The 15,627-nt window shown below is 45.4% G+C and overlaps 1 protein-coding gene across 14 annotated transcripts in view; it reads right to left on the bottom strand.

Annotated features, from left to right (window-relative positions):
• The window catches only part of LOC123995103 (adhesion G-protein coupled receptor G6-like), a 70,927-nt gene that overhangs the window by 45,427 nt on the left and 9,873 nt on the right, over positions 1-15,627 (bottom strand). For 12 of the 14 annotated variants that reach the window (XM_046298423.1, XM_046298428.1, XM_046298421.1 and 9 more), the window contains exons 3-4: positions 12,693-13,043; positions 9,973-10,575 (exon numbers count right to left, since the gene is read on the bottom strand). In XM_046298423.1, coding sequence (XP_046154379.1) covers positions 9,973-10,575; positions 12,693-13,043 — 954 coding nt within the window. The remainder of the gene's footprint in view (positions 1-9,972; positions 10,576-12,692; positions 13,044-15,627) is intronic. The other 2 variants (XM_046298422.1, XM_046298430.1) reach the window with 2 other exon arrangements.

Below are 15,627 nucleotides of genomic sequence, written 5' to 3'. Positions count from 1 at the left end.
CGACTGCGAGCTCAGATTGCATTGATTTGCCCAAGGTAAATACTTTTAAAAAAAAATCTAAATTGTGAAATTCTTACTATTTACCTATGTTTGTCCTCTGTAGTTGTGTCACTTTCTTTGTTTGCTGAAATCCATATTTTTCAATAAATGTTAATGAAATATAACCACTGACTGTTTCTGTGGAGTTTGAGAGATGAGCAGCATTTTATCATGCACATCTGGTTAAAATAGTATCTGCGTGTTCAGTGCATGATATTGGAAACATGTATCTGATTGGATACGCATAGCTTAATTGACAGGTCCTCATTGGTTGTTGGTTGTATTCAAGTGTGCTACCTTTGAGAGGGTGCAGATGAACTCAGCTTGGAACAGGCTATGTTGAATCTGCTGTTATGTTGGAAATAACCATCTTCGTTGTCATGTTTTGTCTTATTTTGTCTTGTCATTTTGCTTTTCCCTCTGTTCGTTTTCCCCCTGCTGGTCTTTTTAGGTTCGTTCCCCTCTTTCTCTCTTCCTCTCTCTCTCTCTCTTCTCTCTATCGCTCCGTTCCTGCTCCCAGCTGTTCCTATTCCCCTAATCAATCATTTAGTCTTCCCACACCTGTTCCCTATCTTTCCCCCTGATTAGAGTCTCTATTTCTCCCCTTGTTTTCCGTTTCTGCCCTGTCGGATCCTTGTCTATTGTTCACCGTGCTGTGTCTGTGTATCGCCCTGTCGTGTCGTGTTTCCCTCAGATGCTGCGTGGTGAGCAGGTGTCTGAGTCTGCTACGTTCAAGTGCCTTCCCGAGGCAACCTGCAGTTATGATCGAGTCTCCAGTCGGTTCTCGTCATTACGAGTGGAATTATGCTTTATGATTGTAGATTTACTTTACTGGATTAAAGACTCTGTTTTCGCCAAGTCGCTTTTGGGTCCTCATTCACCTGCATAACAGAAGGATCCGACCAAGAATGGACCCAGCGACTATGGATTCTCTCTACTCTACTCTCGAGTTCCAGGGAGCGATGCTCGGCAGACACGAGCAGGAATTGTCTGCTGCTCGGCATGCCGTTGAGACCCTGGCCGCTCAGGTCTCCGACCTCTCAGGACAGTATCAGAGTCTTCGTCTCGTGTCACCAGCTACTTCCGGTTCTTCCGAGCCTCCGGAACCTAGGGTTAATAACCCACCATGTTATTCTGGGCAGCCCACTGAGTGCCGCTCCTTTCTCACCCAGTGTGATATAGTGTTCTCTCTCCAACCCAACACATACTCAAGAGAGAGAGCTCGGATTGCCTATGTCATATCACTCCTTACTGGTCGGGCTCGGCAGTGGGGCACAGCTATCTGGGAGGCAAGCGCTGAGTGTACTAACAATTATCTGAACTTTAAAGAGGAGATGATAAGGGTTTTTGATCGCTCAGTTTTTGGGAAAGAAGCTTCCTGGTCCCTGTCTTCCCTATGTCAAGGTAATCGATCCATAACGGATTACTCTATAGAGTTTCGCACTCTTGCTGCCTCCAGTAACTGGAACGAGCAGGCGTTGCTCGCTCGTTTTCTGGAGGGACTCCACGCTAAGGTTAAGGATGAGATTCTCTCTCGGGAGGTTCCATCCAGCGTGGATTCTTTGATTGAACTCGCTATTCGCATTGAACGACGGGTAGATCTTCGTCACCGAGCTCATAGAAGAGAGCTCGCGTTAACTGTGTCTCCCCTCTCTCCGACACTACCGTCTTTCCCCACTGACTCAGGTGTTGAGCCCATGCAGCTGGGGGGTATTCGCATCTCGACTAAGGAGAGGGAACGGAGAATCACCAACCGCCTCTGTCTCTATTGCGGTTCCGCTGGTCATTTTGTCATTTCATGTCCAGTTAAAGGCCAGAGCTCATCAGTAAGCGGAGGGCGACTGATAAGCGCTACTAGACGGTCCTCTCCGTCAAGTACCTGTACTACCTTACCGGTCCATCTACGCTGGATCGGATCTGCAGCTTCCTGCAGTGCATTAATAGACTCTGGGGCAGAGGGCTGTTTTATGGACGAAGCCTGGGCTCGGGAACATGACATTCCTCTCAGACAGTTAGGGGAGCCCATGGTCATGTTTGCCTTGGATGGTAGTCCTCTCCCCAGTATATTATATGAAACACTACCTTTAACCCTCACTGTATCTGGTAACCATAGTGAGACCATTTCTTTTTTGATTTTTTGTTCACCTTTTACACCTGTTGTTTTGGGTCATCCCTGGCTAGTGTGTCATAATCCTTCTTTTGATTGGTCTAGTAATTCTATCCTTTCCTGGAACGTTTCTTGTCATGTGACGTGTTTAATGTCTGCTATTTCTCCTGTTTGTTCTGTCCCCTCTTCTCAGGAGGAACCTGGTGATTTGACAGGAGTGCCGGAGGAATATCATGGTCTGCGCACGGTCTTCAGTCGGTCCAGAACCAACTCCCTTCCTCCTCACCGGTCGTATGATTGTTGTTCTGATCTCTTCAAGAAGCGTTTTGCATCCGCTCCTATCCTTGTTGCACCTGACGTCACTAAACAGTTTATTGTTGAGGTTGACGCGTCGGGGGTGGGCGTGGGAGCCATTCTGTCCCAGCGCTCCGATACTGACGATGGGGTCCACCCTTGTGCGTATTTTTCTCATCGCCTGTCACCGTCGGAACGTAACTATGATGTGGCTAACCGCAAACTGCTCGCCATCCGTTTAGCCCTAGGCAAATGGCGACAGTGGTTGGAGGGGGCGACCGTTCCTTTTGTCGTTTGGACTGACGTTTGGACTGACCAAAAGAACCTTGAGTACATCCGTTCTGCCAACGTTGGGCGTTGTTTTTCGCTCGTTTCGAGTTCGTTATTTCTTATTGCCCGGGTACTAAGAACACCAAGCCTCATTCTTTATCCCGTCTCTTTAGTTCTTCTGTGGCTTCTACCGATCCCGAGGGGATCCTTCCTGTTGGGCGTGTTGTCGGGTTGACTGTCTGGGGAATTGAGAGACAGGTTAAGCAAGCACTCACGCACACTGCGTCGCCGCGCGCTTGTCCTAGTAACCTTCTTTTCGTTCCTGTTTCTACTCGTCTGGCTGTTCTTCAGTGGGCTCACTCTGCCAAGTTAGCTGGCCATCCCGGCGTTCGGGGTATGCTTGCTTCTATTCGCCAGCGGTTTTGGTGGCCTACTCAGGAGCGTGACACGCGCCGTTTCGTGGCTGCGTGTTCAGACTGCGCGCAGAAGAAGTCTGGTAATTTTTTTTTCTGCTTCTGCTCCTGGTCTTGCTGGGTCTGTCTGTTCCCTGCCATCGCATCTCTCCTGTTCTTGTTCCTGCCCTTGCTGTGTCTCAGTCTGTCCCTAGTTGTTACTCTCCTGGCCTGTTTGGTCCTGTTTGCTCTAAAGTTTTCAGTTCTCTACCCGTGTCTCATTTTTTTTTTTAGAGTAGTACCCTAGTTTCCCTTTTTATCGTTTTTCGTTACGGTCCTGAGGAGAGGAGTTGGGTTCTTTCTCGGGACGTGCTGGACCGTTTGTGATCTATGATTTCCTCCGTTGCCGCCAGTGTTCCTCCTCGAGAGCGCCAGGAGGCGCTCGGTGAGTGGGGGGGGTACTGTCATGTTTTGTCTTATTTTGTCTTGTCATTTTGCTTTTCCCTCTGTTCGTTTTCCCCCTGCTGGTCTTTTTAGGTTCGTTCCCCTCTTTCTCTCTTCCTCTCTCTCTCTCTCTTCTCTCTATCGCTCCGTTCCTGCTCCCAGCTGTTCCTATTCCCCTAATCAATCATTTAGTCTTCCCACACCTGTTCCCTATCTTTCCCCCTGATTAGAGTCTCTATTTCTCCCCTTGTTTTCCGTTTCTGCCCTGTCGGATCCTTGTCTATTGTTCACCGTGCTGTGTCTGTGTATCGCCCTGTCGTGTCGTGTTTCCCTCAGATGCTGCGTGGTGAGCAGGTGTCTGAGTCTGCTACGTTCAAGTGCCTTCCCGAGGCAACCTGCAGTTATGATCGAGTCTCCAGTCGGTTCTCGTCATTACGAGTGGAATTATGCTTTATGATTGTAGATTTACTTTACTGGATTAAAGACTCTGTTTTCGCCAAGTCGCTTTTGGGTCCTCATTCACCTGCATAACAGAAGGATCCGACCAAGAATGGACCCAGCGACTATGGATTCTCTCTACTCTACTCTCGAGTTCCAGGGAGCGATGCTCGGCAGACACGAGCAGGAATTGTCTGCTGCTCGGCATGCCGTTGAGACCCTGGCCGCTCAGGTCTCCGACCTCTCAGGACAGTATCAGAGTCTTCGTCTCGTGTCACCAGCTACTTCCGGTTCTTCCGAGCCTCCGGAACCTAGGGTTAATAACCCACCATGTTATTCTGGGCAGCCCACTGAGTGCCGCTCCTTTCTCACCCAGTGTGATATAGTGTTCTCTCTCCAACCCAACACATACTCAAGAGAGAGCTCGGATTGCCTATGTCATATCACTCCTTACTGGTCGGGCTCGGCAGTGGGGCACAGCTATCTGGGAGGCAAGCGCTGAGTGTACTAACAATTATCTGAACTTTAAAGAGGAGATGATAAGGGTTTTTGATCGCTCAGTTTTTGGGAAAGAAGCTTCCTGGTCCCTGTCTTCCCTATGTCAAGGTAATCGATCCATAACGGATTACTCTATAGAGTTTCGCACTCTTGCTGCCTCCAGTAACTGGAACGAGCAGGCGTTGCTCGCTCGTTTTCTGGAGGGACTCCACGCTAAGGTTAAGGATGAGATTCTCTCTCGGGAGGTTCCATCCAGCGTGGATTCTTTGATTGAACTCGCTATTCGCATTGAACGACGGGTAGATCTTCGTCACCGAGCTCATAGAAGAGAGCTCGCGTTAACTGTGTCTCCCCTCTCTCCGACACTACCGTCTTTCCCCACTGACTCAGGTGTTGAGCCCATGCAGCTGGGGGGTATTCGCATCTCGACTAAGGAGAGGGAACGGAGAATCACCAACCGCCTCTGTCTCTATTGCGGTTCCGCTGGTCATTTTGTCATTTCATGTCCAGTTAAAGGCCAGAGCTCATCAGTAAGCGGAGGGCGACTGATAAGCGCTACTAGACGGTCCTCTCCGTCAAGTACCTGTACTACCTTACCGGTCCATCTACGCTGGATCGGATCTGCAGCTTCCTGCAGTGCATTAATAGACTCTGGGGCAGAGGGCTGTTTTATGGACGAAGCCTGGGCTCGGGAACATGACATTCCTCTCAGACAGTTAGGGGAGCCCATGGTCATGTTTGCCTTGGATGGTAGTCCTCTCCCCAGTATATTATATGAAACACTACCTTTAACCCTCACTGTATCTGGTAACCATAGTGAGACCATTTCTTTTTGATTTTTTGTTCACCTTTTACACCTGTTGTTTTGGGTCATCCCTGGCTAGTGTGTCATAATCCTTCTTTTGATTGGTCTAGTAATTCTATCCTTTCCTGGAACGTTTCTTGTCATGTGACGTGTTTAATGTCTGCTATTTCTCCTGTTTGTTCTGTCCCCTCTTCTCAGGAGGAACCTGGTGATTTGACAGGAGTGCCGGAGGAATATCATGGTCTGCGCACGGTCTTCAGTCGGTCCAGAACCAACTCCCTTCCTCCTCACCGGTCGTATGATTGTTGTTCTGATCTCTTCAAGAAGCGTTTTGCATCCGCTCCTATCCTTGTTGCACCTGACGTCACTAAACAGTTTATTGTTGAGGTTGACGCGTCGGGGTGGGCGTGGGAGCCATTCTGTCCCAGCGCTCCGATACTGACGATGGGGTCCACCCTTGTGCGTATTTTTCTCATCGCCTGTCACCGTCGGAACGTAACTATGATGTGGCTAACCGCGAACTGCTCGCCATCCGTTTAGCCCTAGGCAAATGGCGACAGTGGTTGGAGGGGGCGACCGTTCCTTTTGTCGTTTGGACTGACCAAAAGAACCTTGAGTACATCCGTTCTGCCAAACGACTGAATGCGCGTCATGCTCGTTGGGCGTTGTTTTTCGCTCGTTTCGAGTTCGTTATTTCTTATTGCCCGGGTACTAAGAACACCAAGCCTCATGCTTTATCCCGTCTCTTTAGTTCTTCTGTGGCTTCTACCGATCCCGAGGGATCCTTCCTGTTGGGCGTGTTGTCGGGTTGACTGTCTGGGGAATTGAGAGACAGGTTAAGCAAGCACTCACGCACACTGCGTCGCCGCGCGCTTGTCCTAGTAACCTTCTTTCGTTCCTGTTTCTACTCGTCTGGCTGTTCTTCAGTGGGCTCACTCTGCCAAGTTAGCTGGCCATCCCGGCGTTCGGGGTACGCTTGCTTCTATTCGCCAGCGGTTTTGGTGGCCTACTCAGGAGCGTGACACGCGCCGTTTCGTGGCTGCGTGTTCAGACTGCGCGCAGAAGAAGTCTGGTAATTTTTTTTCTGCTTCTGCTCCTGGTCTTGCTGGGTCTGTCTGTTCCCTGCCATCGCATCTCTCCTGTTCTTGTTCCTGCCCTTGCTGTGTCTCAGTCTGTCCCTAGTTGTTACTCTCCTGGCCTGTTTGGTCCTGTTTGCTCTAAAGTTTTCAGTTCTCTACCCGTGTCTCATTTTTTTTTTTAGAGTAGTACCCTAGTTTCCCTTTTTATCGTTTTTCGTTACGGTCCTGAGGAGAGGAGTTGGGTTCTTTCTCGGGACGTGCTGGACCGTTTGTGATCTATGATTTCCTCCGTTGCCGCCAGTGTTCCTCCTCGAGAGCGCCAGGAGGCGCTCGGTGAGTGGGGGGGTACTGTCATGTTTTGTCTTATTTTGTCTTGTCATTTTGCTTTTCCCTCTGTTCGTTTTCCCCCTGCTGGTCTTTTTAGGTTCGTTCCCCTCTTTCTCTCTTCCTCTCTCTCTCTCTCTTCTCTCTATCGCTCCGTTCCTGCTCCCAGCTGTTCCTATTCCCCTAATCAATCATTTAGTCTTCCCACACCTGTTCCCTATCTTTCCCCCTGATTAGAGTCTCTATTTCTCCCCTTGTTTTCCGTTTCTGCCCTGTCGGATCCTTGTCTATTGTTCACCGTGCTGTGTCTGTGTATCGCCCTGTCGTGTCGTGTTTCCCTCAGATGCTGCGTGGTGAGCAGGTGTCTGAGTCTGCTACGTTCAAGTGCCTTCCCGAGGCAACCTGCAGTTATGATCGAGTCTCCAGTCGGTTCTCGTCATTACGAGTGGAATTATGCTTTATGATTGTAGATTTACTTTACTGGATTAAAGACTCTGTTTTCGCCAAGTCGCTTTTGGGTCCTCATTCACCTGCATAACATTCGTGATGTTAATGCTGTCGAGTTTCTCTTTGCAAGAACTAAAAAGAACCCGCTTCCTTTAACCGGGGATGCAACAATTTCCTTTTTGAGACTCAATTGGCACATGCGTTTTGGCGCTGATTTGCGATCTTAGAGCAACAGCAATGAGCAAACAGTCAGTGGTTGTATTTGACTAACGTTTATAGAAAAAGTATGTGTTTCAGCAAACAAAGTAACTTTTATAAAAAAGTGGGTATTTCATCATTTATATTTTTTTAAGTATTAACCTTTGGCGAATTGATGTAGTTGGAGCTTAATTCCACAAAGCCTTGACTGATCCCCTCCGAAACTTCCTTCACCATGAAGGGGAGTTTATTCCCCTTCTATAGAGATGATATAATGTAATGTAATTTTAATGTTTGTGCTTCTCTTATAACTAATTTCTGTGTTCTTTTCATGTGCTGTTTTATAAACCAATTTCTGTGTTCATTCAAGTGGCTAACTGTACAAATCCTCACTATCAGTAGCTTCAATTTGGCAGTACGCCCAGACCTTGCTTTGAGAACGAACAAACAATATCTCAGTTTCAAGGTCTCGGCTTAGAAAGAAGAAGCCTTGTGAGGTGTTGGTCGGTCACATGTTATGAAACAGTATTGGTCTGTCACATGAATGAAACAAAACGGTAATGATGAATTAATTATGCAAAATCATGCAACTATAATTTCAATGTGTATAGCGCTAATATAAGACAACTACTGGGTCTGCCCAGGCAGAGCTCCTGATTGACATGTGTACTATGGTGCGTTGAGTTGGTTGGAACCTCTCCAGCACGCTGACAATAAACAATAATTAATTAAGACTGACTTCGAGTGTCCCTGTGTAAGAATTTCCACGACAATACTCAAACAACAGTTAGAGCTGGCACAATTACCATATAACCCTGTAACCGACGGTTATGAAAAAAGACTGTCATGAAAATAAATAATCGTCATAACCGCTTATTTTGTTATTTTTTTGTGAAATGAACAGCTGACTGAAGACAGGTGGTGGGGCATTAGTGCGGTTGACTCTTAAGAACTTGATGAAATCAGAGAGGAAAAGGCGAAGCGAGAGGATTTACTCCGCCCAAAATCTGTCTGCGTGAGATAAGCCCTTTTTTTGTATGGAGGTCTATGACTTACTTGAGGCTTATTTGATCGAATATACATTTCGTAATGTTTAGGCTGTCACAAATGTACTGATATTCTACTGTAAGTGGATGCACGTGGCATTCTGGCAACTTTGAGAAAAATTACTTAGTTTTGCCTGTTGTTCACACGTGTATCTGTCCTCTCATTGGCTAGAATGGTCCCACCTAATCTCGCCTGCCTTAAATCATTGAGTGCATGTATTTCCATTTTTATATCGGCCATCCGGCTATCTTGTCAATATAATATATCTTCTTTGATGAAACTTTGTTGCTCCTTGCTGAAATGTAGAATGTTCATTCAAATGATGTTAACTGATGTGGCTCATACAATTGAATGTAGTTTTTGTAATGTCAGTTGAATCAACAAATCACAGCACACATGATGGGTACATTTCCTGCTTTTACTTCCTGCTTTGCTCCTATGGGTACATGCAGGATGGCCACCAAACCACCCATTATGACATCATTGACTAGAATGGGGACGCCCAAATGATGAATTACACCTCTATGGCGGCACATAAAGTCAAGACCAAAGTAGAACATATATTTTATTTATTTATTATTTTATTATTATTATTATTATTTTTGCTATTCAAACGGATATGACATTGACCGCGGTGATTTGGCTGGCAAATTACCGTCAACCAACATTTCATGACCGTCACAGCCCTAACAACACTATATTGTTTACCCTACTCCTCTAAACAGTGTACAGTATAGGAGAACTAGCCTATCGTTTTTAACATCTGGTGTGTATGATATTCAACTGGAGCAGAAGCAAGAGATGTAAACTCAAAGAGTACCCAAGGGGAGTTGGTTGTTCCAGATCATCCACACCCATGAGCAGTTCCAAGACTAACACAGAGCGAGCTAATGTTCAGAAAGACAGGCATCTTTCTCTGTGCACCTTTGTGAAAGGGAGAGCTTAGCACTGGGAAGGGAACTCCTACCATTTGGTCTTAAAAGTCCTCTGAACACCCCTCTCTTTCACAAGCTCTCAGGCCAAAGCTGTGGCAGAGCAGATAGTGTTTTAGGAACGGGGCTAGGTAAAAAGTTTCCTCAGCCATGGGGCCTATGTGTGTGTGTTCCTGTGAGCCTTATAATGGGTTGGAGAAATGCATGATTCTGCACTTCATACTTTCCCCAGCTAAACCACACACAGCGCCATTTTCTAGTCAGCTCCGGGCGGTTGGGCAGACATATCCCGACACCCTTGGCTCCTTTGCTGTGGCTACCATCCTATCGCTACAAACAGATTCCTAATACTATCATTGTTAGAGACATCGAGCATATCTTTGTCCTGCTGCTTTCATCTCCCTAAGCAGTTTCGATAACCTTGGACTGTTTGAGTTACTAAGGCTTTTGATGTAATTTTCGTCACTCTCATAACTGGTATGCATTAACTGTTACTAATGGAGCATGAAATTGTCCCAATCACAACATAAAGACTATTGTCAGTCAAACTCTTTTGAATAATAACAATTATTATTTTCAGAAGTTCTGCTGACTGGAAATCAGTAATCATAAATATAATAGACCCGTGTGTTGAGGATGACTATATTGGGATACTTACTGCAGCTTAGTGCGCTGTCCGTCTGTGCCAGTGAAGAGGGGATGTCCCAGAAGCTGTTGTCCCAGTCGATGACATTGCCGACAGCATCACAGGTGAGGGCGACCAGCTGTGTCATGTCCATGGCATAATTCCACAAGCGGAAGTTATAGATGGTCCCATCAAAGCTACTATGGGACCCCAGCCTGAAGAGCCCCCCAGCCCCCACCGAGTGCCCAATTGTGTTGGAGCAGGTCTTGACCCTGTAGATGCTGTTGAAGTAGAGGGTCACTTTGCCTGTGGTGGAGGCCCACGTGAGACAGAATTGCTTCATGGTGGAAGTGAAGTCTGAGGCGTTGAGGATAGAGTCTATCAGACATGTCTCGTTACTCATGACCAGTGCCATTCCATCCTGGTTATTTCCGAAGCTGAGGGCTTCTTCACCGCTGCTGTCCTCTAGCCGGGTGTAAGAGAAGATAGTCTCCTTGCTCTTTTGGTTGGGCCGGGCTATCTCGAAGCACACAGTGAACTGTTGAAGGGTAGGTATGGTCACCGAGTTGGAGACTTGGACCACTTTGCCTGCGCCGTTGGACACTGTGACCTTCTGGTTCCTTAGCGCCACGGCAACTACAGCACACAGGTAGAAAGAAGAGCATTAGAGAACAAAGTGTTGTTCAACTACAGGCCTAAGGACTCACAACCACATGATTCAACCAATCAAGTCATCAACTAATCATAAGCCTTTGATCAGTTGAATCAACTTTAGTGCTGGGCTGGAACACTGTGGTTCTCCTGGATTGGAGTTGGGAACCACTGCATTAGATGACTGTCAGATGTTCAGTAGAACCAGGGGCTCTAACAAACTGTACAGAACATCTTCTCTAAAGCCCGATGCGACTAATAACATACAGTATGTCTGGGTAAACACACCACTTACCTGCCATTACTGCTATACAGTCATACTCTGACTTCAAAACAAATGATCCTTTCAGCATTCAAAAGGAATGCTGAAAGGCCAATTCATGCTGTGTGAATCCAAAGGCTACAGGTTGAATTATCCTCATTTGTCACTCTCCTGCTGTCTGTCATTATTCACTATTTGCATCTAACGAGACACCGTTTCCACATCGTAATTATTTGACTTCAGACAGTGTTCCACAGTCCAGAGGATGAACGGTGCCAGTTAGGCAGGGACCTCAGCTTCTAACATCTCAGGCCTACCTCTTATCACTAAGATTAAATGTCAACCAGCACTCCATTTCCACATTCCCACCAGTCAATTAGGCTTTTCAACAGGAAAAGGAGTGCTCTATTCTTTTTTAAATGTACATATGCTTATGCCATACTTTCTGACATTTAATTTAAGGAAGCTCAGATTTGGTCGGCGGGTTTGTTGCTGTTGGCCATCCCATTGCCAGAGTGACAGCCAATTTGGAATGGAAAAACACAGCTCAGCTTTGAATGTGGTATCAGGATTTGACACAGCTGAGAGGCCCTTTTTGATATGTCCTGCAGGGCTTTGTTTGTGTTGTTGATCTCCGATCTTTACGAGCCGTACGGAAAGACCAGGGCTCACTGTGACAGCGTCATATGATTCCAGAGCTCCAGGCAGGACATTGGGCTGCCAACAGGTTGAAAGCCAAGTTCAATAGATTCGCCTGACGGTTGGGATACCACCACAGAGCCCAAACCCAATAGGAGCTTAGACCCCAACTGTGGGTGTGGGAGAACAAAGGTTCATGTGATGTGCTGTATAAATGACTCAATCTAACTCGTCTAACTCAATCTAGCTCATCCAATGTACATGCTTTAAACTGATACTCAATGCCTGGCGACGACAAAGGAGCCAACTAGAACCAAACACTGTGGAAGCCTCACAAAGCCGGTTTTCCTTAGCCTCTTGCTTGCATAATGCAAAGCATACCATGTTCCAACATGGCTGGCTGAAAATCTCTCACAGTAAAATGTTGAGAAAATGTTATTGAATCATTTGAAGGCATTGGGAAGCTAGGGTACCATTCCCTGACACTTCATTCACACTTGGAGCCGTTGTGAATGAGAGGTTATATTCAAGCTGGGAGAGATTTGAATTGATTCGGCCATGTGAAGGGATAATGTGGTGGAGGAGGTATGTGCGATTAAGCTTACTGTACCTCTTTGATGTGGAGGGTTTATGGTGCCTAGATAAAGGTTGGGACTGGGATTCTATAAACGGAATATAGGCTAAACACCATAAAACACTCCATTTTATCATTCACTCACCCTGTCATTGGTTTCTCTGACTACTAATTTCAAAATGATGTTTATTTCATGTCGCCTGTGCTTATTAGGGTCCTTTCTATTTAAGAAAAGGGAACTGAATATTTTTGAAGGGAGAAGCACAGCATTGTGTCAGAAATACATGTTTATAAAAAAGTGTAATTTTTTAAAGTTAGCATAGTGGATGGGGAATGACGTTGCTGTTTGGTTAGTAGAAGGGCGGAGATGTTTGACGCTTGCGTAATGTTTCTTTTGGGGAATGACTTATAAATACCATGAGGCTTACAGTCATAGGACATGGCTAAACATTAACATCTAAATAAGCATGTTGAAAATAGAGAAGAAAATGTCATGTACAAACATTCAAACGACAAGACATAGGATCATAATAATCATAATAAACTTAACAATCAAGGTAACCATAAAAATATACCTGTAAGAACAGAAGTAAGTAAACAGAAAAGCTTGCCTGCTTTAAAACATACCTTGCCTGTAACTGACACTGAAGCCTTTCTTTTGGACGCTAAAGTCTGAGTTAAATGACACCTCCATCACATTGCCGGTGGAGTTTAGCGTCAGTCCTTTGGCTGTTAAGCCACAAAACTTAACATCTTGGTTGCCGGTGTTGACAATGATGCGGTCGTAGATGCACCCAAGGGCCTCCTCAAGCTCAAAGTCAGAGAAGGTTATTTGCACAATGAATCCAGCTGGAGCCTGCAGAGTCCACTTGCAGGCCTGACTACTGGGGTAATCTTGTGGGTAGCAGGGGGAGTTGAATTCACCCTGGGAGTCCTTGAGCACCACAACGCAGTTGGAGTTACTACAGCTCAACACTGCTGAACCAAAAACAGGGACATGTTGTCACTACTACACCCCAGCACCAGGGAGGACAGGAAGACACCAGGAGACACCAGGGGACACCAGGACAGGACAAGGGACAAGTAAGGCAGTGGAGGAGGAGTCAGGTCAGTAGTGCAAAGTGCAAGGCCAGGTAATAAGGTCAGAGGTCAGAGAGACTGTGTTAGTGGACCAGTGACAGAGTCAGACAACAGGGACCATCTCAGGTTTAGAGACTCACAGGAGATTTCGATTAGGAGTAGCAAAGATTCAAGAGTAAGTCAGTGGAAACAAGCTACTCATACTACACATGCAGTTGAAAAATGTATGTTGAGATGATAAAATACCAAAGCTATGGTTTAAATGTAACCTGAAGACTGTGCGCAGAGAAAATGTTTAATAGGCTGGAAAGAAATCTTCACTCAGAAAACAATGACTTCTGTTTACCCAGGCCAGTCTAATATGTGAGCCAAAACCATAGCAAACATTGGAGTGGGGCAGAAACATTCAAGAGCAAAAACCCACTGCGGAGCAATTAAAGTCGGTCAAGTGGCGTTCTTGATCGGCATCCAACACAAAGTACAAGACGGCCTATTCTATTTAGCATAAACAAACATTAAATGTGTATACAAATGAGAGTGGTCTGCAGACAAGTAGTACAGTCAGAAAACACATAAAGCCTGCATAATGACGGGATCTCTTTCAGAACAGTCATTTAACTCGGTGACGTAAGACCGAATTCAATTCCGCAATCTCAATATGGCCAGTAACCATTTTTGTCTCTTCTCCATAAGCCTCTTGATCCAACGTTTGAACTTGATTGTGAGCAACAGTAAATGTTCTTTAGCTGTAAGTCTTTCTCTACGAAATGTCAGTCAAATGTGGATTACACATCAAAAGGCAAACGCTGGACGAAACCCATACAATGGGAATCAGCAGTGGTTATGTTGGGTGTTCTCGTTCGCTCACCTCACTCTCTGATCCTGGTGGCTGATGGCTTACAGGCAGGAACAATGCTACCTTTGCGGTGTCATTTCTCTACAAACTGAATCAAATCAGGGATCAGGAAACCTGGATGGCAACAATCCAGAGAATTCTACCCTTGGAGAGGGTCGAGGGAATTCTCTATAACAGTAAGAGCAAAATCTCCAATTACTGGAAACAATTCCTACCAAAACCACACGTTTTTGTTTATCGCCTGATTCCAGGCCAGAGTTGTCCTTCTTTCAGAAAATCGACTCATTAGAAGTGTTATGCACCCCACAATGGATGACTGATGTTGGTTCAGATTACAGCCTGGTCCTCCTGTGGCACTGTTATACCTGCCAACATGTGCCCTCTTCTCAGCTGAGAGGGTCAAGAGAGCCCTAAAAACTAAATCCACTCACTCGGGCTGACCGAATTACAGCATAGAGTGGCTGTTCCTTAGTCTAAAAACACCTCCTAATATGTGAGGCCTACTCAAAGAAAAAAATATTACTGCCAACAACATCTCAAGCATTCTCTTACATATCACATGATAGATAATCATGGCAGACTAGCCAGACTGGCTTCAGAACCTTGCACCTTTAAAGGTCAACTGCATCCCACATCTACCTGTAATCTAAATATGAAGCTAACTGCAACCATTATCCACTTATCCACTGACAATTAACAAATGATACTAAGTAACAGCCACACGTATCTATAAAATAAACACAAATTGATTACAATTATAGTGTTTCAAGTGAAAGATATTATATTTTTATGGATGTAAGGGATTACCAAACAGTCCAATTAACGTCCGAAACATAATTGAATGTGGCATACTGGCGCTGTGCACTGGTTTCATTAGGAGTGTTTAAGTGGAAGATGAAACGCAGAGCGAGCTAGAGCCCCTCTCATTTGCCTCTATGATTCATCAGGTTCATAACCCTGGGCACAGTCCCAAAAATCTAAGATAAGTGACGTAATAAAGTGGCTGGGTATCTTCTTTTAACCAGTCAGAATCGCTAGTGATTTACCAGCTATGCCCAAACAGAGAGAAATACGAAGGATTACATTGGGTGTTGTGATATGACTTTACAATGACACAAACTGCCACAAAGGGACAGTGAGATGAATAGACACTGGTGAGGAAGTAACACCAATGCAAATTATGATCGTGATAGCCATCGATAGGAGACATGTAAAAAAGGGAATTAAGGTTACAATGGCGCACATTTGTGAGCTTAGGGGTTGTGGTTGGGTTTGCAAAATGGTTTCTAGATTGATCTAAGGAGAAACAACCAAGTTCTTAGCCTCACTGATGACAGACCGGTATTTTTTAAGTACTTGCCATAACAAAAGCGTGATCCATGTTTGTCGGTAACTGTTTAGTGAATTGTCATGATGACAAGTATTAATTATTTATTCAAATGTTTAAATGCTATGAAATTCCATTATCTCTTTCGTAAACCAAACATAAACACATCTAAATGTAAATGTTGTTCTTAACTAAAGGAGATGATAAATCCCAGAGGTATTTAATCCAACAATTATTAATGATTTATCCTAGCAAATGTACTCTTAGAATGTAGGCTTTGGTATTTTCTGTGGTTCCAA

The sequence above is a fragment of the Oncorhynchus gorbuscha genome, linkage group LG14 (genome assembly GCF_021184085.1).
Source record: "Oncorhynchus gorbuscha isolate QuinsamMale2020 ecotype Even-year linkage group LG14, OgorEven_v1.0, whole genome shotgun sequence".
NCBI classification, from domain to species: Eukaryota; Metazoa; Chordata; class Actinopteri; order Salmoniformes; family Salmonidae; genus Oncorhynchus; species Oncorhynchus gorbuscha.
This window is presented reverse-complemented; position numbering and strand designations above follow the sequence as displayed.